Source organism: Mustelus asterias, chromosome 5, assembly GCF_964213995.1.
Source record: "Mustelus asterias chromosome 5, sMusAst1.hap1.1, whole genome shotgun sequence".
Taxonomy (NCBI): Eukaryota; Metazoa; Chordata; class Chondrichthyes; order Carcharhiniformes; family Triakidae; genus Mustelus; species Mustelus asterias.
The window spans coordinates 45,931,841-45,957,303 of record NC_135805.1 but is presented as its reverse complement, the minus strand read 5'-3'; the positions used below and the strand labels follow the sequence as shown (position 1 = coordinate 45,957,303).

Sequence of the window (25,463 nt, the reverse complement as noted above, 5' to 3'; positions counted from 1 at the left end):
TCAAGTGATGATTAACATTGAAAATTTAGTATCGCGGGGTGGAAATTAACCAACCCCCACCTTCTCTGAAAAATGGTCTTAAATGCTTTGATACTTAGCAAAATACCTATAAACTCTCAAAAATCTCAGCAGGTCTGACAGCATCTGTGAAGGGAGAATAGAGCCAATATTTCCAGTCAGAATGGTAAGAAGTCTCACAACACCAGGTTAAAGTCCAACAGGTTTATTTGGTAGCACAAGCCACTAGCTTTCGGAGCGCTGCCCCTTCATCAAATAAGTGGGAGTTCTCACTCACCTGTTCTCCCACTCATCTGATGAAGGGGCAGCGCTCCGAAAGCTACTGGCTTGTGCTACCAAATAAACCTGTTGGACTTTAACCTGCGTGTTGTGAGACTTCTTATTGTGTTTACCCCAGTCCAACGCCGGACTCCACATCCAGTCAGAATGACCAGCTCTGAGAAAGATAGGCTCTATTATGTAGAACCGTTCAGCCTCCGATCTTCGGGTAAGCATTCTCCAAAGCGGCCTTCAAGCCATACAACAACGCAGAATTGCTGAGCAGAAACCGATAGCCAAGTTCCCCACATGAGGACGGCTTCAACTGGAATTTTGGGTGCATGTCACACTACCTGTAACCCCCTGGGTTTGCAAAATCTCACTAACTGGCCTGGCTTGAGACAATTCACACCTCTTTAACCTGTGCTTAACCCTCTCTCCACTTGCATTGTCTGTACCTGTAAAGACTTGATTAAGTTAAGACTCACATTCCAACCATTATCTTGCAGTTGAGTTTGCGTCTATATATGCCCTGTTTGTGAACCCAACTCGCCACTCACCTGATAAAGGAGCAGTGCTTCAAAAGCTTGTGCTACCAAATAAACCTGTTGGACTTTAACCTGGTGTTGTGAGACTTCTTACAATAGAAACTAGAAGCAGGAGTAGGCCATTTGGCCCTTCGAACCTGCTCCACCATTGATCTTGATCATGGTTGATCATTGAATTCAATATCCTGATCCTCCCTGCCTCCCATATCCCTTTAGCCCCAAGAGTTTTATATCTAATTTCTTCTTGAAACCAGACAACGTTCGTTCTCTCTCCACAGATGCTGTCAGACCAGCTGAGATTTTCTAGCATTTTTTGTTTTTGATTCAGATTCCAGCATCCACAGTATTTTGCCTTTACCTATAAACTCTCACTCTCATGGTGTGTAGGCTCTATATAGGTCAGTTTTTTAATATATATCCCATAAAAATGAAGACATTCCCATGTATGCATATACTAAACTTGTTTTTTTTTTACTTGTTGAGTATTTAAAAACTAACTCCACCCCCCTCCCCCAGTTATCACTGTTAAAAAAAATCTTAATTCTCCTTCTGTGAGAGTTTCTAAAGTAAAACTAATTTGCAATTTAATATAATCCAGAGAAGGGAAGCACAATTTCTTAACATTTCTCCAGCACGTCATGGAGAACAGAAATACCACTTCCTTATTTTTTTAAAAGGACACTTGTGGGATTTCCTCGTAGGCTACACCAATAGCTGTTGTGAGTGTTCTCATTGATCAGAGGACACAGCTTGTTACTGCTTGAATTTACCAATGGGGGGATTTAAATGCAACAGCTGGGAGGCTCTCTCGCCGCTGTGCACGCCGGGATTTGTAGTCGCCCCCCGGGCCTACAGCCGGCTGAGCGGCGGCAAGGGGGACTACAACTCCCGGCCGGCAGTGCGGCCCGGGTGGGCGGGGCCGCAGCTGCGTAATAGGGCGACCAGAGCGAGGCTGGCGTTGTTTATTGTGGCCGCCATCACGGTGTGAGGCCGGAGACAGAGGGAGAGTGAGGGTAGCGGAGGGGAGAGATACAATCCATCGCCATCCGCTCCGCTGCTGCTTGCCAGGGACTCGGTCGGTGCCGTACAATTATCGTGGCGAGTGGCGCTGTCACCCCGGGTGGATATTGGAGCGAAGGGGCCAACACATCCCGGCTCAGGGTTGAAAAATAAAGCCGGCTTTTCTTCAGCCGCCAGGGTCGTCCGCCGTCAAGAGAAGCCGCGGGGTCTCTGCAAGCCGCTCATCACCCCCCCCCATTTCCCCCCCACCTTCAGCCGGCCCACACCGAGACGCCATGGCCTGCGGAGCCACTCTCAAAAGGACTATCGATTTCGACCCGCTGCTCGGACCCTCGTCCCAGTCCCCGAAGAGGAGGCGCTGCACCCCCCTCAGCTCGGCCACCTCCCCGCAGAAATACCTGAAGATGGAGCCGTCTCCCTTCCGGGAGGTCACCCCCCGCCTCACCACAGGTCAGTCAGTGCCCGGGGGGAGGGGGAGAGGCCGGCGGCCCGGCTCCGACTCACTGACTGACAGGGCGGCGCCTGGAGCTCGCCCAGATCCTTGGGTTAAGGCTGGGGGTGTTTCTCTCAACACAGTTTCAATTTATAACCACTTATCCGTCTCCCCTTCTCTGTCCCACCCCTTTGCCCCTTTGGCCTCTTCACCCCCACCTTTTTTTTTGCCCCTTTGGCCTCTTCCCCCACCCCACCCCCCCTTGCCCCTTTGGCCTCTTCCCCCACCCCACCCCACCCCACCCCCCTTGCCCCTTTGGCCTCTTCACCCCACCTGCTTTTTTTGCCCCTTTTGCCTCTTCCACCACCCCACCTGCCCCTTTGACCTCTTCCACCACTCCCCTTGCCCCTTTTGCCTCTTCCCCTACCCCACTGCCCCCCTTTTGCCTCTTCACCCTCCCCCTCACCACCTCCTTGGTTCATATATCATATCAATCATTGTCCACTTTATTATCCCCTATTTTTCTCCCTCGTCTCCCCTCCCCCTAGACATGATTGAAGAATGGTACTGTTTTGATGTCAATGCAGTGGGACATGGGTTTCTGCGCAGTTGTTGGGTGGTTTTAAAAATCTGATTTACATCATGATCTATGCCTGAGATTAGGGGAGGGGCAACTGCATTCTCAGTGAGATGAACAGAAAAGATCTCTGACAGCCTGCAAATAATTCTCACCATTTGACCTGGCAACTGTTGTGAAAACACTTCTTGCTGGTGTGCATTTTTTCCCTGCCTGAGTATTATTTAAAACGAGTTTTATTTAACTTTGTGACCCTTTATCTCAAGAGACATGATGCCTCAAGTTTGTGTGGCTTTTTTTACCTGGAATGTATGCTTTGAGGGTATATTCTGCAACTTGAGTCGGCTATCTAGTCATTTGCTGTGTAAAATCAGATCCATATTGTACAAGATCTGGACTTACTTTCCAGAAGAGGTAGTGTGCTAGATTTGTCTGAATCCACAGGTAAGACTACATTCTGTATTGGTAAGAGATTGCTTTATTGTAGTAAAGCTTTCCAGTGAGCCATATTCTGGTGCAGCATGGTTCCCTTTCAGTAACTTTGTTAAACCATTACTGTTGAAATCCTAATGTGAAATATGTTTGGACACTTCCCTGTTAAAACTGTTAATCTGTAAATTTTTAGTTCTACTCATCATTTCATTTGTGGCTCAGTATAGACAAAGGCCGGAGGTGATTGTGCTATTTTTTTAAAGTTGAGGATTGATTTATGTACCTAGCCTGTCTCACCCTCCTGGTTAGGCCTGAGATTGCCATGGGGACAAATAGGTTGCAAGGTTCTCTGCACTAGTGAAAATGAACCTTCTGTAAATCACAGTATAAATTTCTAAATCTGAAGAAAGTTGTGTTATAAAGTGAAATGTTGGTTTTGGAAAAAATGAAATGTTGTTTCATATCTTTTGTGATCAAGCACTCTTGCATCAAAAATAAAATAAGAAAATGCTGGAAAAACTCAATTCTGGCAGCATCTGTGGAACGAGAAACAGTTAATGTTTCAAGTACGTATGACTCTTCAGCTATTGGGGGAAATGTGAGGGCGTAGAGCAAATAGAAGGTCAGATAGGTGGGAGCTCAGGTGAGATTTGACAATGATGTCATGGAACACAAGACAATGGGAGTGTGAATGGTAGACTAAAGAGGGTGCTGATAGTTGCATAAAAGTAAGATAGCAGAAAGTGCTCATTGCAGAACAAGGATCAGTGCTCTTGGATTGGGATATAGGTTAGATGGGTGACATGGTGGCACAGTGGTTAAAACTGCTGCCTCACAGCACCAGGGACCTGGGTTCATTTCCTGGCTTGGGTCACTGTCTGTGCTGAGTCTGCACATTCTCCCCGTGTCTGCGTGGGTTTTCTCCCACAGTCCAAAAGACATGCTGGTTAGGTGCATTGGCCATGCTAAATTCTCCCTCTGTACCCGAACCGGTGCTGGAGTGTGGTGACTAGGGGATTTTCAGTGAGTAATTTCATTGCAGTGCTAATGTAAGCCTACTTATGACACTAATAAATAAACTTTAAACTTAAAAACAGAACTCCATTCTGCTCCTGTGTGCGCGTCAGGTCCACTTCATTTGCATCAAGTTACAAATCTTTATTTTACAAACTGATCGATATGATTTCAGTTAAAGTTTGAAGATTTTCCTGCATATAGAGAAGTCCTAGATGCTGATTACTCAACCCCATTAGCCCACAGATTCTCATAGCTTTGAGCTGAGTTGGTGTCATAGTCTAGGCCACAAATGAAAGATTGTAGCACCCCATTTTTTATTATTCTTTCATTCATGGAATGGAAGGGTTGTAGAAATAAACCAACGGACTACAGATCAGTGAGTCTCACGTCAGAGATAGGAAAACTATTAGAGAAACTTCTGAAGGAGAGCATCTATCTCCATTTGGGGAGGCAAAGCTTGATCAGGGATGATCAGCATAGCTTCATCAGAGGGAGGTCATTCCCAACAAATTTGATTGACTTTTTTGAGGTGACCAGGTGTGTAGACAAGGATAGTGCAGTCGATGTAGTTTATATGGATTTCAGCAAAGCCTTTGACAAGGTCTCACATGGGAGACTTGTACAGAAGATAAATTCACATGGGCTACAGGGTAATTTGATAAAGTGGATTCAAAATTGGCTCAGTTGTAGGAAAGCGATGACACAAGACTGCTTTAGTGACTGGAAGCCAGTGTCCAGTGGTGCTCCACAGGATCTGTTGGGCCCCCTATCATTTGTCATTTATATAAATGACATTGACTATGTGTGGGGGGTAGGATTAGTAAGTTTGCGGATGACACAAAGATTGGAAGATGGTTAACAGTGAGGCAGTGTGTCTTAGGCTACAAGATATAGACGGAATGGTCAAATGGGCAGATAAGTGGCAGATGGAATTTAACCCTGAGAAGTGTGAGGTGGTATACTTTGGAAGGAGTAATTTGACAAGGAAGTATTCAATGAATGGTAGCACACCTGGATGTTCTGTGAAACAAAGGGACCTTGATGTGTTTGTCCATTTGTCCACAGATCTGAAAGCGGAAGGACATGTTAGGGTGTTGAAAAGGGCATATGGGACACTTACCTTTATCAATCGGGGCATAGATTACAAAAACAGGGAAGCCATGTTGCAGTTGCATAGAACATTGGTGAGGCCACAGCTAGAGTACTGCACGCAGTCCTGGTTGCCAGATTATCGGAAGGATGTGATTGCTCTGGAGGGGGTGCAGAGGAGATTTACCAGGATGCTGCATGGGATGGACCATTTAAGTTAAGAAAGAGGTTGGATAGGCTTGGGTCATTTTCATTGGAGCAGAGCAGACTGAAGGGGCGACCTGATCAAAGTGTGCAAGATTGAGAGGCATGGATAGAGTGGATGAGGAGCAACTATTCACCCTCGTAGAAGGGTCAGTTAAAAGAGAACATAGGTTCAGGGGCAGGAGGCTTAGGGGGGATGTGAGGAAAAACATTTTTACCCAGAAGGTGGTGACGGTCTGGAATGTGCTGCCTGGGAGGGTGGTATAGGCAGGTTGCCTCGCTTCTCTTTTTAAAACAAAAAGTATCTGGATGAACACTTGGCACATCATTCAGGACTATGGGCCAAGTGCTGGCAGATGGGATTAGGTGAGAGTTCAGGTGTTTCTAATGTGTCGGTGTGGACTTGATGGACCGAAGGGCCTCTTCACTATGATTCTATGGGATGCAATATCTTTGGTATAACAAATTTTAAAATATGATTAAGGTATATTACAGCAACTCCTCGGAGAATTTTGCAATTTGCTGATTATACTTATTTCTTGCATTACAGGAAGCTGCCAGTGACAATCATGTCATTTTAAAATGCTGTTCCTCTTAATTTTTGGGAATGTTGCAGCAAATGGTTGCGCACTCATTTTTCACCCAGCTGTTCTTGAATGTCTTGGTTTGAAAAAAGTTTGAGTTTGATCTTGATTTGAAGTTGATTGGGAATTTTAAAGATATATCTGTTGCGAGATGATTGCTTAAGGTACCAAATTAGCCAAAGCTTTGTGGTTGGAGGTTTTGGAAACACTACATTTAATTTCACTTTATTTCCAATTGGGCTCCACCTAGCCTCAAGATTTTGTTTTTAAGCTCTGACACACTAAATCTGCACAGATCATTCAACCTTAATTTACATCTGGTTTATCAATAGTGTGCCTTTCTCCATTGGGTGAGCTGCTGATGTCAGCTTAACTTTGAGAAGGTTTTGTGTGGAGGAGAGGTACTATTTGAAAGCAGAGCAAAGCAAGTTATCCATTCTTGCATGTCTTGAGCCCTATGAATGGATTGGTCATGGTCCTGGATGGGGAAGGGCTAAAATGTAATATGAAAGGAAAGTGTTTAATAAAAAAACTATTTGGCTAGCATATCTTACCTTAACTTGCAATGTTTAAATGTTGACATTGTTATACAGGTGGGGTGGCAACTAACTAACCATGCAGTTTTACTTTGTGGTCAGTTTGCATTTTCCATGGCTCTGACAATTTTGAATAGTGGATGGAATTCAATTGTGTGCACCATTTAAAAATTTCCAAATTGCTTGTTAAAGTTGTCATTTATTCTAATATTGACTTGTGCTACAGACAGTGGATGTCTTTCAGAGCCATGCCCGAGTGACCATTCTTAATTTAGAGTTTAAGCAGAGTTTGTGGATGGCTCCGAATAGAGAACATAATAGACTAGGCTGATCCTCATTCACAGAACTGCACTTTGTAATGGACAAGAACCCTGAGTACTTTATTTTCTCTTCAGAGTCTCGGGTTGCTAATGTAAGGAATCCCTTGCAAATCTAAATCCATTCTCTACTGAATAAAGCAGTACCTCTTGATTTTGACAGAATGGTTTGAGGAACTTTGTAACCCTCAATTCTGTCTTAAAACTATGTCTTAATGTCTCTTTTGTTCTCCCAGAATCACTAGATTATTGTCTGTATTTGAAATTTGCCCTATTTCCAAGGCTTTGGTCTGCCCAAGCACAATGCAGATAATAGCAGAGCCCTTTTTTTAAATATAGATAGTTGTCTGCAGTGGTGGTGTGAATGCAAAACCTGGTCATATATCTTTATTTCCATTGCCCCAAATGTTTTCATTAAAACAGCTTTTGAATTCAGTAGCTTCAACTTTATTACAAAATTTCCAGAAAAATCACTGGGTTATAGCAAATTCGATCATGTCCTTTATTTAATACAATACTTAGTGTAAGGAAGATAAATATGATTGTGATTATCTAGTATCAATTGCATTCAGTCACATCTCTGGGGCACATTTTCCAACTGGAGGGTGAATTTGCAAAGGCATCAGGGCATTGTAATTTTGCTGATTACATCAATTACTAATACAACCACAACTCCATCTTGTAAGATTTTCCATTTTTTCCTGTTTCTATTTTTTTCTCAACCAAACTATGTATATTGTCTGATTTTGCACTTTTGAGAAATTTAATTGCACAATTAAATTTGTGGTACTGCCACATAATTGTTTTTGGGGAAGATGAGCTGAACCTCTGGAGATGCGCACATTACAGATTTTAAAGTGGTTCTCAGTTGTAAATTTTTTTGTTTTCCTTTTTTTCAGAACAAATTCTGTACAACATAAAACAAGAGTACAAACGCATTCAGAAAAGGAGGCATTTAGAAAGCTACCTGCATCAAACAGACGGAAGTTGTTCAAGTGATACACAATCTCATATTCCAATTTTAAATGGACCAGCTTTACAAGGTAATGTCAGCCTTTGTTGTGGAAATCCAGATTCCTTTGTTAACAATTATCTATAAAACCAGTTGTGATTTGCATGCTGCTGCAGCAGCTAAAACATTTTTGAAATGATTCCTGGATTTAAACAGGGAGGTCAAGATGCATGGCACTGTGACTGTCCATTGACCAATTCCACGATGGACATGAAGGCTTGTTGTATTGCACAACAGTAACCTTGGAACGGGTCCCTTTGTGTAAGAATTACTGCTTCACAACTTTATATGCCTTAAAAGTTTTTTATTTAATTGTCTTGGTTTATTATGAGCAGAAGTAGATTTTGGAACCTGAAGTCTTTTCTACCTGATAATTTGCACCACAACTAAAGAGTTTGTAGTAGTAGTTATTATAAATATCCAAGTAATTGTTATTTTGTTTAAATATAACTTGATGATTAAGATGTGTAAAATTTAATATTGCAACTGATTTCATGGAAAAGGGATATTGTTACATAAAGGAGAGCACCTAACAGAGCAGTATCGATGAGAGGAGGTTTAATGAACAGAATTTTTTTGTTCCCTTTGAACTTGTGTAACGTCTGATGTAGTAGCCACTTGGCCTTCTGTTGATGTGGCAGCTATGAATGACGTTGGGGAAGATTTCCCTTGGCAAATGACAAGTAATTGGACAGCACAGCTGCTGTATTAGTTCAGGAGAACTTCAAAGACTACACAAACATTCTAATGATCTAAGGTAATGTGTGTGCAGAACAATGTAGTGTAAGTCCAAAGATGTGCGGGTTAGGTTGATTAGCCATGTTAAAATTGCCCCTTAGTGTCCTGAGATGCGTAGGTTAGAGGGATTAGTGGGTAAATATGTAGGGATATGGGGGTAGGGCCTGGGTGGGATTGTGGTCGGTGCAGACTCGATGGGTCGAATGGCCTGTTTCTGCACTGTAGGGTTTCTATGATTTCTATGATATTAATGAGAGTTTTTGGGGGGCAGGGCGGGGAGGAGGTGCTGATCTTTTACAAGGCAAGGAGCAGCCTGAGAGGAGTGAGACAGCAACAATTAAGTGTTGGTTAGGTGATTGGTGTGATTTATGTTTTCCTTTCTCTAGACTGGGGTGGTAGTTGAAACTAGAACCAGGGAGATGCAAGTGCTCTATTGATTTTATAGTTTTACTTAAACTATGGAATATATGTGAAGACAACCAATGAGTGATTTCTAATTAATTACATAAAATATAAACATGCAGAGCAAGTTGCAGCATGTGAGATCTGATGGCCACCAGTATGATCCAGCAACTACCTTTGCTGTAAATATCTGCAGCCCAGTGAACTTGGACTGCTGGGTTGATTTGCTAAAGTCTGAGTTTTGAAAGCTGCAATGCATCATGGAAGGAGAAAATTACTTGGATGCTTTGTTCCAAGAGGCAGTCACCTCGGGGTTAAGTACTTGCAATTTGATCCATGGTCAGGGACAGAAGGGTGTAACTGAGGATTCCGAATGTAGCATTAGTGGACCCTTTTGACCCTTCCTTGCCTGACAGGCACATGGTTCTTGTAGCCTGTGCACAAGGACTACAGGGAGGATGAGAAAACTGACCACAGCATTGTGATACAGGGCCATTCAAATTTGGGGAGTAAAACGAGTGTATTGACAGTAGGGGGACAGTGTAGTTAGGGGAAATAAATATTATTCTCTGCAGCCAAGAGCATGTGTTCTGATGGCTTGCTGCTTGTCTGATGCCAGAGCTAAGGACCTATTCAAGGTTGGCAAAGAACTTGGAATGGGTGAGGAAGGTGCCAGTCGTCATTTGTGTAGGTACCAACAATATAGGTCTAAGCTTCTGTTAAAGGAGTAATAACAGCTAGGGGTTATATTTTAAAAGTAGAACCAAAAAGGTAATAGCCCTGGATTATTACCTGTCATGAGGAAATAAGATTAGAGTTTAAGATGTTGCTCACAGGTTGGTAAGGGAAAAATGGACATTGATTCATGGGCCTCTAATACCAGATGCTGTTTGGTTAAGATGGCTGTTAAAGTGCGTTCTGATCAGGTGTCCTTGTGAATCAAATAACTATGGATGTAGAGGATTTAATATAAATAGTGAGGGAAAGATTCACAAGGAAAGATTTAGAATATTAATGAGAGAACAAGGCAATGGTGCAAGGTAGCAATCATAGAATCATAGAAACCCTACAGTGCAGAAGGAGGCCATTCGGCCCATCGAGTCTGCACCGACCACAATCCCACCCAGGCCCTACCCTCACATATTTACCCGCTAATCCCTCTAACCTACACATCCCAGGACTCTAAGGGGCAATTTTAACCTGGCCAATCAACCTAACCCGCACATCTTTGGACTGTGGGAGGAAACCGGAGCACCCGGAGGAAACCCACATTTAATTAGGTAATTATAACCAGAATATGTTAGGAACGGCAGAGCGTACAAACAGTGAACCAGCAAATGGGCTCTTGTAGTGAAAGTGGTTAAAAAAAATACAGAATTCAAGGCTTGTTGTTACAAATGATGCTTGAATTGATGGCACAAATTGAAACAAGTCAAGAGGGCACACCTCTGCCGTACTGTTAACATTATTATGGTTATGCAATTCTTGAGACTTTTCTGCTCCTGGTTACTCTAACTATAAAGTTGAGAAACACAATATTTTTATTAATAGCTTCCATCTCTGAATAGGCTTCAGACCAATCTACATCCAACAATTTGCTTTGAAAACTCTGCTTGTGTTTTGACACTAATATAATCAATTTGGGTGGAGATGAGCAATCACAAGGAAAATAATCACTAGTGGGAGTAATCCGTAGACTCACTAATAGTAGCAGCACTGTAGGACAGGATATAAATAAGAAATAATGGGGGCGTCTAACAAAAGGTGCTGCAATAATCTTGAGCAATTTTTAATCATCTTCAAGATTGCCAATTTGATTTGTCCAAAGGTAGCCAAGAGGATGAGTTTATTTAGAATAGTTAGGTTCCAGAAGATATTGTTCTATCAGCGAACAGGTTATTTTGGACCTGGTAATGTGTAATGAGACGAGATTAATTGATCTAATAGTAAAGGATCTTCTAGACGAGAGCAATTTTAACATGACAGAATTTTGCATTCAGAATAAGGGTGAGAAATTTGGTTCTGAAACACTCATTTTAAATTTAAATAAAGGAAATAAGAGGTTTGAAGCCAGTTTTCTACAGTTGACTGGGAAAATAAGTTAAACGGAAAATAGGTTTAAAAAGTAAGATTGATCAGTGGCAGACATTTAAGGACATATTCCACTGAGAATTCTTAAGGATGAAGTATTCATAATTAACTAAGGAAGTTAAGGATGGTATCAAATTGAAAGAAAACATAAAATGTTGCAAAGATTATTGGTAGGCCAGAAAATGGGGTAAACTTTAGAATCAGCAGAAGATGACTAATATGAGAGTAAACTAGTACAAAATATAAAAGCAGACAATAAGAGCTTCTGGCAGTATTGCCAAAGCAAACTTTGGTCCGTTGGAAGATGAGACTAGGAAATTAATGGGAAACAAAGATGGCAGAGACTTTGAAAAAGTGTTTTGCATTTGTCTTCGTGATAGGAGGCAAGGCATTAAAAGAATAGAAAAATGAGCGGTGTAAACGGAGGATGAAATTTGAGAATCGCTATTGCTCGAGGGAAAAGTGCTTGGAAGACAAATGAGACTAAAGGCTGATAGGTTTCCTGGACAGGTGGCCTGCATTGTAGGGCAGTACACCACAGGAACAGGCCCTTCGGCCCACGATGTTGTGCGGAACATGACAGTAAATTAAGCCAATCCCTTCTGCCTGCCCTTGATCCAGATTGTCTATAATCCTTGCATATTCATATGCTTATCTAAACACCCCCAAAAAAAACTTGCCCCTCACATCTCCTTTGACCTTCCCCCTCACCTCAAGTGTATGCCCCATAGTATTAGGCATTTCAACTCTGGGGACACAGATTCTGACTGTCAACCCTATCAATGCCTTTCATTTTATAGACTTCTATCAGGTCTCCCCCCAACCTCAACTGCTCCAGAAAAAAAAAAGCTGAGTTGTCCAGCCTCTCCTTAAAGCTCATGCCCTCTATTGCAGGCAGCATCCTGGTAAACCTCTTCTGCACCCTCTCCAAAGCCTCCACATCCTTCCTATAATGTGGCAATGAGAATTGAATGCAATACTCAAGTGCAACCTAACCAAAGTTTTGTAAAGCTACAACATGACATCCTGACTCTTGTACTCAATTCCCTGACCAATAAAGGCAAGCATGCCATGTGCCTTCTTTACCACACTATCTACTTGTGTGGCCACTTGCAGGGAAGTATGGACTTGAACCCCAAGATTTCTCTGTACTATGCTGTTCAGGATCCTGCTATTAACTATACATCCTAGGGTATTTTTTAAAAAGTAGGTTACGGAGGTAGCAATCTTGTAAAGTTCTCTTCTGGAAAGGTCCTAGTGATTGAAAAACCACATTTGTAAAGCCCCTATTCAAGATCGGATGGAGACAAAATAAGTTATAGGTTGGTTAGCCTAGCACCTATCATTGGGAAAATTAGGAAGGCGTAGCAGGGCATATGGGAAATTATAATGCAATCTGAGAGTCAACACGATTTTGTGAAAGGGTAATTGTGTTTAACACATTAGAGTTCTTTGAGGATGTAACATGCAGGATAGATAGAGGAGGCAGTGGATATGGTATATTTGGATTTCCAAAAAGGATACGGTTACAGCAAATTAAGGTAAATGAAATGATGACCTTTATTGCAAGGGAGATGGAGCATTAAAGTAGGGAAGTCTTGCTACAACTCGACGTTGGTGAGACCACACCTGCGGTACTATGCAGAGTTTTTGGTCACCCTATTTAGGGGGTGGTGGGGAGGTGGTATAATTGTAGAGAAGGTTGTCTTCAGAGGAAAGTTTGGGTCTAGGTGCTCTGATTTAGAAGACTGAGAAATGATCATCTTGAAACATACAAGATCCTGAAGGGACTTAGCAGGGTGGATGCTGAGAGGATATTTTCTCTTGTGGGGGGAAACTAGAACTAGGGGCACATTGTTTCAGAATGAAGAGCCTCAAACACTGAGTAGGAGGAATTTATTTTCATTTGTGACTCCTCTAACACCGAAGCAGCCTGTGTCCATGTGCAACATGACCTGGACAATATCCAGTAATATTCATGCCACAAGTGCCAAGCAAAAGTGAATCTAACCATCTGACATAAAATGGCATTACCATCACTGAACCCCCCCCCCCCCCCCCCAATATCGACATCCTGGTGGTTACCATTGACCAGATGCTGAACTGGACAGGCCATATAAAAGCTGTGGCTACCAGAGCAGGTCAAAGGATAGGAATCCTGCAAAGTAACCACCTGACTCTCAAGCCTGTCCAATATCTACAAGGCACAGTGGCACACTCGCCACACAGCACAAGAAGCTCGACACCATCCAGGATAAAGCAGCTCACTTGGTTGCTACCCTTTAAACAAAAAATTTGGGAACAAAACCACTTGGAGGTCCTTTCTAGGCACGAACTTAATGGATGCCCAGAACTGGATGAGCAGAAATTTCCACCAATTAAATATTGAGAAGACAAAGAACAAAGAAAATTGCAGCACAGGAACAGGCTGTTCAGCCCTCCAAGCCTGCACCGACCATGCTGTCCGACTGAACTAAAACCCCTTGCCCTTCTGGGACCATATCCCTGTATTCCCAACCTATTCATGAATTTGCCCAGATGCCCCTTAAACTCACTATCATATCTGCTTCCACCACCTTCCCTGGCAGTGAGTTATAGACATCCACCACCCTCTGTTTTAAAAAAAAAAGTTGCCTTGTACATCACCTTTAAACCTTAAACCCATGACCCTGAGTAATTGACTCTTCCACCCTGGGGAAAAAGCTCCTGACTATCCACTCTGTCCATGCTCTCATAATCTTGTAGACTTCTATCAGGTCGCCCCTCAACCTCCGTCGTTCCAGTGAGAACAAATCAAATTTCTCCAACCTCTCCTCATAGCTAATGCCCTCCATACTAGGCAACATCCTGGTAAATCTTTTCTGTACCCTCTCCAAAAGTCTCCACATCCTTTTGATAGTGTGCCGACCAGAGTTGAACACTATATTCCAAGTGCAGCCTAACTAAGGTTCTATAAAGTTTCGACATGTCAATTTTTAAACTCAGTGCTCTGGCCGATGAAGGCAAGTGTGCTGTATGCCTTCTTGACTACCTTCTCCACCTGCATTGCCACTTTCAGTGACCTGTGTGCCTGGATACCCAGGTCCCTCTGCCTATCAATACTCTTAAGGGTTCTGCCATTTACTGTATATTTCCTATCTGTATTAGACCTTCCAAAATGCATTACCTCACAATTGTCTGGATTAAACTCCATCTGCCATCTCTCCGCCCAAGCCTCCAACCTATCTATATCCTGCTGTATCCTCTGATGGTCCTCATCGCTATCCGTAAATCCACCAACCTTTGTGTCGTCTGCAAACTTGCTAATCAAACCAGTTACATTTTCCTCCAAATCGTTTATATATAATATATATATTACAAACCGCAAAGGTCCCTGCACTGATCCCTGAGGAACGCCACTTGTCACAGCCCTCCATTCAGAAATACACCCTTCCACTGCTACCCTCTGTCTTCTTTGACCGAGCCAGTTCTGTATCCACCTTGCCAGCTCACCTCTGATCCCATGCGACTTCACCTTCTGCACCAGTCTGCCATGAGGGACCTTGAAAAAGGCCTTACTGAAGTCTATGTGGACAACATCCACTGCCCTACCCTCATCAATCATCTTCATCACTTCTTCGAAAAACCTGATCAAGTTAGTGAGGCATGACCTCCCCTTCACAAAACCATGTTGCCTCTCGCTAATACGTCCACTTATTTCCAAGTGGGAGTAAATCCTGTCCAATAATTTCCCTACCACTGACGTAAGGCTCACCGGCCTGTAATTACCTGGATTATTCTTGCTACTCTTCTTAAACAAAGGAACAACATTGGCTATTCTCCAATCCTCTGGGACCTCCCCTGTAGCCAGTGAGGATACAAAGATTTCTCAAGGCCCCCGCAATTTCCTCCCTTGCCTCTTGCAGTATTTGGGGTCTATCCCATCAGGCCCTGGGGACTTGTCTACCTTAATGTTTCTCAAGAACCCCAATACCATCACCTTTTTGATTTTGACATGACTCAAACTATCTACACGCCCTTTCCTAGATTCTTCATCCACCAAGTCCTTGTCTTTGGTGAATACTGACACAAAGTATTCGTTTAATACCTTGCCCATTTCCCCTGGCTACCCTCTTGCTCTCCATATATGCATAAAAAGCCTCGGGATTTTCCTTAATCCAGCTGGCCAATGGTTTTTCGTGACCCCTTTTAGCCCTCTTTACTCCTTGGTTAAGTTTCTTTCTACTTTCCTTGTATTCCACACTTGCTTCGTGTGTTCCCAACCTCCTAGCCATGACAAATGCTTCCTTTTTTCTCTTTGACTAAACTCTTAATATCTCTCGTTATCCAAGGTTCCCAAACTTCCCATACTTATCCTTCATCCTTACAGGAATGTGCCGGTCCTGAATCCATATCAACTTGCACTTGAAAGCCTCCCACATGCCAGATGTTGATTTGCCCTCAAACATCTGCCCCCAATCTACATTCTTCAGTTCCTGTCTAATATTGTTGTAATTAGCCTTCCCCCAATTTAGCACCTTAACTTGAGGACTACACTTATCTTTATCCATCAGTACCTGAAAGCTTACTGAATTGTGGTCACTGTTCCCGAACTGCTCCCATTGTTTTCAATCCCCTTTCACCTCTATTCCTTTGCTGTCTATCCCTCTCTGACAACATTAAGATTAGTTAACAACCTTGATATTACATTCTGTACTGAGATGAGTTTCTGACCTATTTGTCATCTCTCGGACTGGCTTTTTCTGCCTTGCCCTGTCTGAATTTATCTGCTGATACCCTCATTCATGTCTTTGTCACCTCTAGACTTGATTCTTCCCATGTACACCTGGCTGATCACCCACATTTTACCCCTCTATAGACTTCCAAACTCTGCCTGTGTCTTAATTTGCACCAGGTTCTGTTGCATATCACTGCCCTGTGCTTGTTGACCTGCTTTTGCTCCAAGTCGAGCAATATCTTGATTTCAAAATTTACATCCTTGTTTTTAAACCCTTCCATGGCCGCCTCCTCCCCCTCTGTTCCTGTAATCTCCCACAACCCTCTTGAGATATCCACATTCCTCTAATTCTGGCCTCTTGTGCATTCCCAACCACCATTGTGACTGTGCCTTCAGTTGTTTAGGAAATTCCTCCCTACACATCTTCACCTTTTTCACTTGGCTTTCCTCCTTTTAAAACTTTTTAAAACCTATCTTTTTGACCAAATCTTTGGGTATCTGACCAAATACCTCCTTGTGGCTCAGCGTCATACTTGCTTTTAGTAATGTTCCTGTTAAGCATCTATCGCACTCTATAAATATTGATGTAGTGTCATAACAGCTGAGGTTAGCTGCAGTCTTGCTGACAACACTGGACTGATTACTGTGAACTCTGGGACCATGTGGCAGTTTCCACTACACACCCAGGCATTCATTCAGGGATGTTCTGCAGCAGCTTTAAGAATTTATTATCTTTAGACCTCTTGAACCTTGATTTCAAAATTCGCATCCTTGTTTTTAAACCCTTCCATGGCTGCCTCCCTCCCCGTTCCTGTAATCTGCCACAACCCTCCTGGGTTGAGCCTTGTTGCTTTAGAATAATATAGTGTGTGAAAGGTAAAATTTGGTCAACAGGAGCAATGTAGAAAGATAATAGATGCAGAAAAGAGTTCAGGGAGTATGTTCCATCTGAAATGCTCAGTCTTTTAGATGCTTACTGACTTAGTATATTTCCAACATTTTATTTTTAAAAGTTCAAATTACAAGGCTATTATTTTTGCTGTTTCTTTAAATCCCAGGCACTTCATCTGGATCATTGTCACCACAGTCGAAAAAAGACCAGCCATTGTTCACTTTGAGGCAAGTTGGACTAATCTGTGAACGCCTGATTAAAGAGAGAGAAGAAAAGATCCGTGAAGAATATGAAGAAATATTGGATTCAAAGCTGGCAGGTAAATTTGTGCCTTAGTGGGGACTTAGCATTTTGTGGAGTGGAATATCATAAATGAGGTAGTACAAGGACAAGTGCTGAATTAACCCATGAATGGAGTGCAGCAGTCTCATTATTGAGCTGCATGATAGGGAAAGCTGAACAGAAATAACATGGCTTGTTGAAATAATTGTTTTGATTTAAGGTAAATATTCACAGTTGTGATTGGAGCTATGGAATAAAAAGGTCTTTATTTACTCTCCAGTACCTCAAAGTAAAAAGGAAACTACTAATGATCAATCTCTGCCTAGAGTCAGTTTCACTTTTTCTGGTCCAGATCGTAAGTTGTTTTCCAACTAACTAATTTCCTTTGTACGCAACATCCAACAAAGAAACATGCACTTTAAAATGTTAGTGCACTCAAACACCAAAGTCCAACTTTCTAGACCAGCTCAGCTCAACTCTGGGCTAATCAGAAGTGTTGAAAAATATTTTAGTTGCATACAGTAACAAATATTATGCCATTGAGCAATAGTTTGTGGATCTCATTTTGAAATCTCTCGTGCGTTGTTTAGTGTTTGATGGAAAAGTAGAATTGCTATAAGTAGAAATGGTCTCTTGTAGTTTTGGCTCCGACTGGTGTGGAATCTATTGCATGGTTGATTTCATGGCACTGAAGTGCTCTGCCTAAAGCCAAAACAATGGTAGCTGGCGTTGTGGGAGTCAAATATTTAAATAGAACTCGTTCAATGTTAAAGCCAGTTCATTTTAGTTTACAATCCTGTTGCTGAAGCTATAACTTATCTCAGGCTTTGATCGCTTGTCATTGTGGCTGTAAAATGTATTGACAATTGCCTTTGCTATAACTTTCTTACCTTTTTAAATTGAATATATGCTGCCGCAGTAGTTGGGCTGCAGCAAAAGTTTGAGTCCTCCCATTAAAGTTCACCAAAAGGAAGTAGATGTGCTGCATCGTTGATTTTTTTTTTTGGTCAGGTGCAGTCACTGAAGAGGTTTGTGGTAATCAGAATGGTTCCTTGTACTCACTAATGTTTCTTCAAAAACATGTATTTACACCTGTGGCTGCCTTGGTCCCATAGTTTATCTGCATTTGGCAATCCTGGCTTACTGCTTTTTTGAGGGCTATGGACATTGGTGTTATCCAGTGATTTCTGCTTCAGGACTTGTGGGATAGTATGCATGGGAGAAAGGGAAATGAACTAAGTTTTCTTTATTTCATGGGTGGATGCAATATTTGGGAGCTGGAATTGGGGGAAGAGAAGTAGAAGTGCTCAGCAGTCCTGAATACATTTTTAAACCCTTTTGGCAATATGTCATGCTTGATTGTTGTGGTTTTCTGACTTGAACCTTGACTGGAAGCAGGAGGCATTGTTTCATTCCAAAATGTTAATTCACCCATGTTTTTCCAGGTGGGAGATTTTCAATCATAGTATTCATTTCATTCATCTGTTAGGGACAGGTTGCAGAGTTGATGGGGAAAAAATTGCCAAATCTTGCCAGTGCAAGCTCACAAATTATGGACAAAACTGCCATGTCAAATTTTTATTTATCACATGGTAGTATTTTTTCATTTATAGGAGTGGGCTAGGGTAGCATTTGTTGCCCATCCTCAATTGTCCTCATTAAGAGTCAACCACATTGCTATGGGTCTGGAGTCGCATGTATGCCAGATCAGGAGAGGATGGCAGGTTTCCTTCCCCTAAAGGACATTAGTGATGGGTTTTTATGATCGGCAATGGTTTTGTGGCCATGTTTGAATCTTTGGATTTTTTAAATTTCAGATTTTCTTTTTTATTGAATTCGGGTCTCAACATCTGCCATGGTGGCATTTGAACCAGAGTCCCCTGGGTCTCTACTGCTAGTCCATTAGACCACTGCCCTCTCTAGTATCTAAAGTCTTTCATTGAAGGTTAAGTCTTTTGAATAGTTTTAATGAAGTTGGTTTGATCTGAATGTTTTTCAGAACAATATGATACTTTTGTGAAGTTCACGCACGACCAGATAATGCGACGATATGGAGAACAACCTGCGAGCTGTATGTATTTACCAGCTGTTTTTCAAATGCTCTAATCCTCAAACTGTGTATCTCCATTTTAGGCTTGTGTGCCACATCCTTGACTGAGAGGACAAGATCTTCCAGTCTCGCAGCAACAGCAGCTAGTTGCCTTGAATGTGGCCTGAGGTGACTCGCCTTCTAATTTATTTTCTTTTCCCAGAGGAAAAGTGCATGTCTCTGAAAAGCAAGGCTGAACCCACATTCTGCCACACTGTAGCATTGCATGTTTTTGATTGTAATAATGTGCCTTGCCAACAGAAACTGCTTTTGCAGTTATTGGAAAAAAGAAAATCCAATTTGAAAATGTTTTGAGCTTTTCAGTGTTCTAGGATCACATTCAGAGCAAATCTGATGCTGTTTTATATTGTAGGAATATAGATTCTGTACAGTAGATTGGAGCTTTTGGTCTTGTGGAATTTGCTGCTTTATATTACAACAGGGTGGCAAGCAGCTTTTGAATGTTTGAGCTTTATCAACATTGTCTTTGTATGGTCAGTTTGTTGCTGAATTGCTAGTTGTATCCCTTGGTTTCATTTTACCCAATGGGATGAACTGGAAATGAGCTAACAGTAGTTCAAGCATGGTTCAAAAATCATGATTGCAGCATTAATAACATTCTCTTTGCCATTTGTACATGCATGCAGCAAACCCAGCCAGAATAAAATGGATGGTGTTGGCTCATGCTCATATAGGTGACTGTTAAATTGTATTTGTACTTCGCCACAGGATACCACCATTTTGTCAGCTGTAGACATTAGTGACATCTCATTTATTTTGCAGCAGTTTGCTGAAGTTTGGTTGCTTCGGCAGCTATGGTGTAATTCAAAGGCTGTGCAGTCAATTTGTTCCAAACCTTAAGAGTAAACTGAATTAGTTAACCTTGTTTTCTGATGGTGGCTGAAAATTTGCCATTTCTAACTTAAGTCCTGAGGATAAGTCAGTTCCTTGTAGTGTGTTCAGTGTTGTTCAATGATAGTTGGAGAGTAAGTTCCAATTGTTTGTCTTTTCTGTTCAAAAAAGACAAACTTTTGTCTTTACTGTAAAATAGAAAGGAATATTAATTTGAAACTTTATCTTGAATCCAGCCTGAAGTTAACATTTTTTTTTCTTATTCACAGATGTATCTTGAATTATCCCATGTTTCTGCGGAGTGCCCTTTATCCTTTTGAACACTGCAAGTTGGCTGTTTCTCTGAGACTTGTAGCAGTGCCATATTAACCACCTGTGAGCACAGGGTGTTTCCAGCTTGTCAGTGGCAACCACTTTTCTGCAGCATATGTTTATTGGAGTGCTCCCTGATGTGTCATCACCTAATTGGACCTTTGCTACCTGTACTTATATACCAGTGGCTCCCTGTTAAAATTTTGCTGTATTGTTAAAATCTGAAAAGCTTTGTCCTTTAATTTTAATGACTTTAAAGGAGCAATGCTGGTATTCCAGAATTTGCCCTTCGCATATAATTTCAGCATTGTATCTTAAGTGTCAGACTTTTAGGAGAAGAATCAGTCCAATATGGTTTTGGTAATGGGCCTTTTTTGCAAACTTTGACTTCTGGCTACAAAAGGCAGAAGAGGGGAAACCATCAATCTACTTTTTATTACTATTACCTGTGTAAGTGTTCTTAAATTTTCTCGAGCTGGATTTGTGGAGGCTTTTTGTTGCCTGGTTTTTAGAACCAATTCATAGTGACAATATTGAGGTTTGCTATCCAATCCGCAGGTGAACAAGGTGAAATGTAGCTTCCTTGTTTTAATGTGATTTAGTACTTTCATTTAAACTGATTAGTGAAGCATAATTCAATTTAGTCATAAGTGTTCTGAAGAATCCAAACCATTGAACTCGATGAGTTGCAGCAGCTTGATATGTTTTCCTGACAGCCAAGTGCCTGCAGTTTGACCTTGTTTCCAATGTGGATTGCCTATGTTACTAGTAGATGTGTTATTCAATCAGAATGTTGCTTTCCAAAAAAACATTTGGATACCAATTTGGCTTTTTTAAACCTGAGATTCTTCATTTCTAATAAGTTTATTACTGTGGTGATTCAAGTGAATTTTGAAAATGACAAAAAAAACTAGGTCCAGTTAACCATTAAACATCCAAGAAAACTGTAGCTGCTCTCTCGGAAGCATGTTCACTGTGAATATGCAGTGAGCAGTAGCAATGTCTTCAATGATTGCAGGCCTATGATTCAAATAGCTGGAGGGCAAAAGTTTGCAAAGGCTCATTGTGCACTACAACACTTCTGCAGGCAAAAAGTCAGTTTGAATGTTGAATTATGAGGTTAATTACCATAGGGTATGAGATATTGCCTGCATGTAGCTGTGGTCTTGCCTGTTAAAATGAAGGGCTCAGAAGGGAGTTTTTTTTCTGAGGGGGTTAAAAAAAAAAAAGAGGGAATTGGAAGGGGTAACTGAAGCTTCATAGTAATTTTTTTTGAGGAATAGTAAATTTTATTTATTCTAGCAGTCTTTCAAAGTTTATTTCTGCATTTTGATGTACCATTATTTTACTGTTCTTTGTAGTGTAATGGAATTTAGTTGACAATAAAAAAAAGTTTACATCCAATTGTAAGGACTACTGTTTAAAATGTTAAGAATATGGTGAACTGGATTACAGAGCCCCTCATCTTCTAGTACCTTGTGATGCAACATTCCTGACAAGTGGGATATAACTGACTTAGCTAAATTTAACTGTCATTTCAACATTTCTGGTATGCAAGTTTGGCGTGTGATTTGTGAACACAATTGAGTTTCCTGAAAGTTTTAAAAGTTGTTTTAGTCACAAGTAAGGCTTACATTAACAGTGCAATGAAATTACTGTGAAATTCCCCTAGCCGCCACACTCCGGCACCTGTTAAGGTCAATGCGTCTACCCAGCACATCTTTCAGACTGTGGGAGGAAACCCATGCAGACATGGAGAACGTGCAGACTCCACACAGACAGTGACCCAAGCTGGGAATTGAACCTGGTTCCCTGGCACTGAGGCAGTAGTGCTAGCCACTGTGCTGCCATGAGTTATGTTCCATTAAACATTGTCTTAGTGGTGGCACACACTTCTGAGTTGCAAGGCTGTGAATTCCAGTCCCATCCAGTTGAGTACACAATCCCAGCTGACCACTTATTGTGGTTCCAAGGGAGGTGCTGTTTGAGTGCATTGATCACTGCAATTGTTTTTGTGAACCCAAAGGAAAATGTTACCTGATTAACCTGTGTATCATTGTAATGAGGTTTCTTTTCAGTATAGACATGAAATTGATTTGTATTAATGTGTTTTGCCTTTCCCATCCCACCAATTACAAGTTAGCAACAACTGTTAGCATTTGACATGCAGTCTCAAATGTAGCAGTTAATTTGTGCACGGCGAAGTACCACTGAGCTTCAGTTCGATCTTTTCAGGGGTGCTGCAGACAGTGCAGCACTTCAGAACTGTAATTGAGTGTCAGGGTAGATTATTGCTTAAATCCTGGCTGGAGTTTGGATACGGGTGGCATGGTGACAGTGGTTAGCACTGCTGCCTCACAGCACCAGGGACCTGGGCTCAGTTCCTGGTATGGCTGTCTGCAGAGTTTGCACATTCTGTGTCTGCATGGGTTTCCTCTGGGTTGTCTGGTTTTCCCCTCACAGTCTGAAAGATGTGCTGATTAAGTGCATTGACCCGAACAGGTGCCAGAGTGTGGCGACTTGGGGAATTTCACAATAACTTCATTGCAGTGTTAATGTAAGTCTTGCATGTGACTAATAAATTAACTTTGGCTTAGTGATAACAAAAAGTAATGTAATATTCATTGGCCAAGACCAGTAATTCATGATTCTGTTTGAAATGCTTTAACATAGACTTCCAGTAGCTGGAGCTTGCTGCCCAGGAGAATGGTGGAAGCAGAGAAAATCAATGATTTCAAATGGATATTGGGTGGGTATTTGAAACAAATGCACTCGTAGGACTATTGGGATAGAGTGGGGAGGGGGAAGGGTGCAGAGAGAGGGGAAGAGAGTGAGATTGGTTGCTTTGCTCTCCAACAAAACAGCATGTACTCTATGGGCTGTGGTGTGGCTTTCTTCTATGTTACAAGTGACTCTGACTCTAGCTGCCTGGAGTCCCAAATGTGATCATTCTAAGTTGGCTTTACTTTTTAGGCCTATGTTCTGCAACACCACTATTTTTTTTAGGATTTGAGTTTATTACATACTAATACAGTCACCTAATCTGCAAGTCTCAAATGTAGCAGTAGGATCTCGAGGGATAAAGGGGGAGGTGGCTAGATGGGTGGAGAACTGGCTTGGTCACAGAAGACAGAGGGTGGTAGTGGAAGGGTCTTTTTCCGGCTGGATGCCTGTGACCAATGTTCCGCAGGGCTTTGCTGTTTGTGATTTATATAAACGACCTGGAAGAAGGTGTAACTGGGGTGATCAGTAAGTTTGCGGACGACACGAAAATGGCTGGACTTGCAGATAGTGAGGAACATTGTCAGAGGCTACAGAAGGATATAGATAGGCTGGAAATTTGGGCAAAGAAATGGCAGATGGAGTTCAATCCAGATAAATGTGAAGTGATGCATTTTGGTAGAACTAAGGTATGGGGGAGCTATACGATAAATGGCAGAACCATAAAGGGTGTAGATACGCAGAGGGACCTGGGTGTGCAAGTCCACAGATCCTTGAAGGTGATGTCACAGGTGGAGAAGGTAGTGAATAAGGCATATGGCATGCTTGCCTTTATAGGACGGGGCATAGAGTATAAAAGTTGGGGTCTGATGTTGCGGTTGTATAGAATGTTGGTCCGGCCGCATTTGGAATACTGCGCCCAGTTCTGGTCGCCACTACCGGAAAGACGTGGAGGCTTTAGAGAGAGTGCAGAGGAGGTTTACCAGGATGTTGCCTGGTATGGAAGGGCTTAGTTATGAGGAGAGATTGGGTAAACCGGGGTTATTCTCACTGGAAAGACAGAGGATGAGGGGAGACCTAATAGAGGTGTATAAAATTATGAAAGGCATAGATAGGGTGAACGCTGGGAAGCTTTTTCCCAGGTCGGTGGTGACGTTCACGAGGGGTCATAGGTTCAAGGTGAGTCGGGGGGGGGTGGGGTGGGGTGGAGGTTTAACATGGATATCAGAAGGACGTATTTTACGCAGAGGGTGGTGGGGGCCTGGAATGTGCTGCCGGGCAAGGTGGTGGAGGCAGACACACTGGGAACGTTTAAGACTTATCTAGATAGCCACATGAACGGAGTGGGAATGGAGGGATACAAAAGAATGGTCTAGTTTGGACCAGGGAGCGGCGCGGGCTTGGAGGGCTGAAGGGCCTGTTCCTGTGCTGTTTTGTTCTTTGTAAGTCACTGACTTCAATCAGTACAGCTCTTCAATGTAACTAAGTTTGGTATAATGTAAAATAATCTAAACTGGGTAGCATGGTGATGACATCAGTCCCGTACCAAAGTACTGTGACCAGCAAATCTTCAATTTTGCCCACAATTCTTAAATCTAGCAAAATGTCTAGAAAAACCAAGCAGCGTGCCTTCGTGACTATTGGCTGGTGGCTCTGACATCCATCATGAAGTGCTTTGAAAGGCTAGTCATGGCACGAATCAATTCCAGCCTCCCAGACTACCTGGATCCACTACAGTTTGCCTATCACCGCCACAGGCCCACAGCAGACACCATCTCCCTGGCCCTGCAGTCAACCATGGAACACCTAGATAACAAGGACACCTAGGTCAGACTCCTATTTATTGACTAAAGCTCAGCCTTCGACACCATTATTCCCATGAAACTTATCTCCAAACTCTGTGGCTTGGGCCTCGGCATCTCCCTCTGTGACTGGATCCTGAACTTCCTAACTCACAGACCACAATCAGTAAGGATAGGCAACAACACTTCCTCTATGATCATCCTCAACACCGCTACCCCACAAGGCTATGTTCCCAGCCCCCTACTATACTGATACACTGGCCAAATTCCCCTCCAATTCGATTTTCAAGTTTGCTGGCGACACCACTGTAGTGGGTCAGATCTCAGACAATGACGAGATGGAGTACAGGAATGCGATAGGGAAACTGGTGTGGCAACAATAATCTCTCCCTCAATGGCAACAAAATGAAGGAGATTGTCATTGACTTCAGGAAGCACAGAGGAGAACATGCCCCTGTCTACATCAACGGGACAAAGTAGAAAGGGTCAAGAGCTTCAAGTCTTTAGGTGTCCAGATCAC

The 25,463-nt window shown here is 42.3% G+C and overlaps 1 protein-coding gene across 3 annotated transcripts; it reads left to right on the top strand.

Moving 5' to 3' along the window:
• The first annotated feature begins 1,724 nt into the window (after positions 1–1,724).
• Positions 1,725–21,824, top strand: akirin2 (akirin 2). 3 transcript variants are annotated; one of them, XM_078212480.1, is made up of 5 exons: positions 1,725–2,294; positions 7,933–8,076; positions 17,052–17,204; positions 19,167–19,238; positions 20,378–21,824. In XM_078212480.1, exons 1-5 carry the CDS (start codon positions 2,120–2,122, stop codon positions 20,386–20,388), a joined length of 555 nt encoding a protein of 184 aa, XP_078068606.1. In that variant the 5' UTR covers positions 1,725–2,119; the 3' UTR covers positions 20,389–21,824. The 3 variants fall into 3 exon arrangements, 2 of the variants coding, with proteins under 2 accessions (XP_078068606.1, XP_078068605.1); XM_078212479.1 differs by lacking the exon at positions 19,167–19,238 and adding an exon at positions 19,301–19,385 and having other exon boundaries at positions 1,745–2,294; XR_013497756.1 differs by having other exon boundaries at positions 1,768–2,294; positions 19,167–19,385.
• The last annotated feature ends 3,639 nt before the right edge of the window (positions 21,825–25,463 follow it).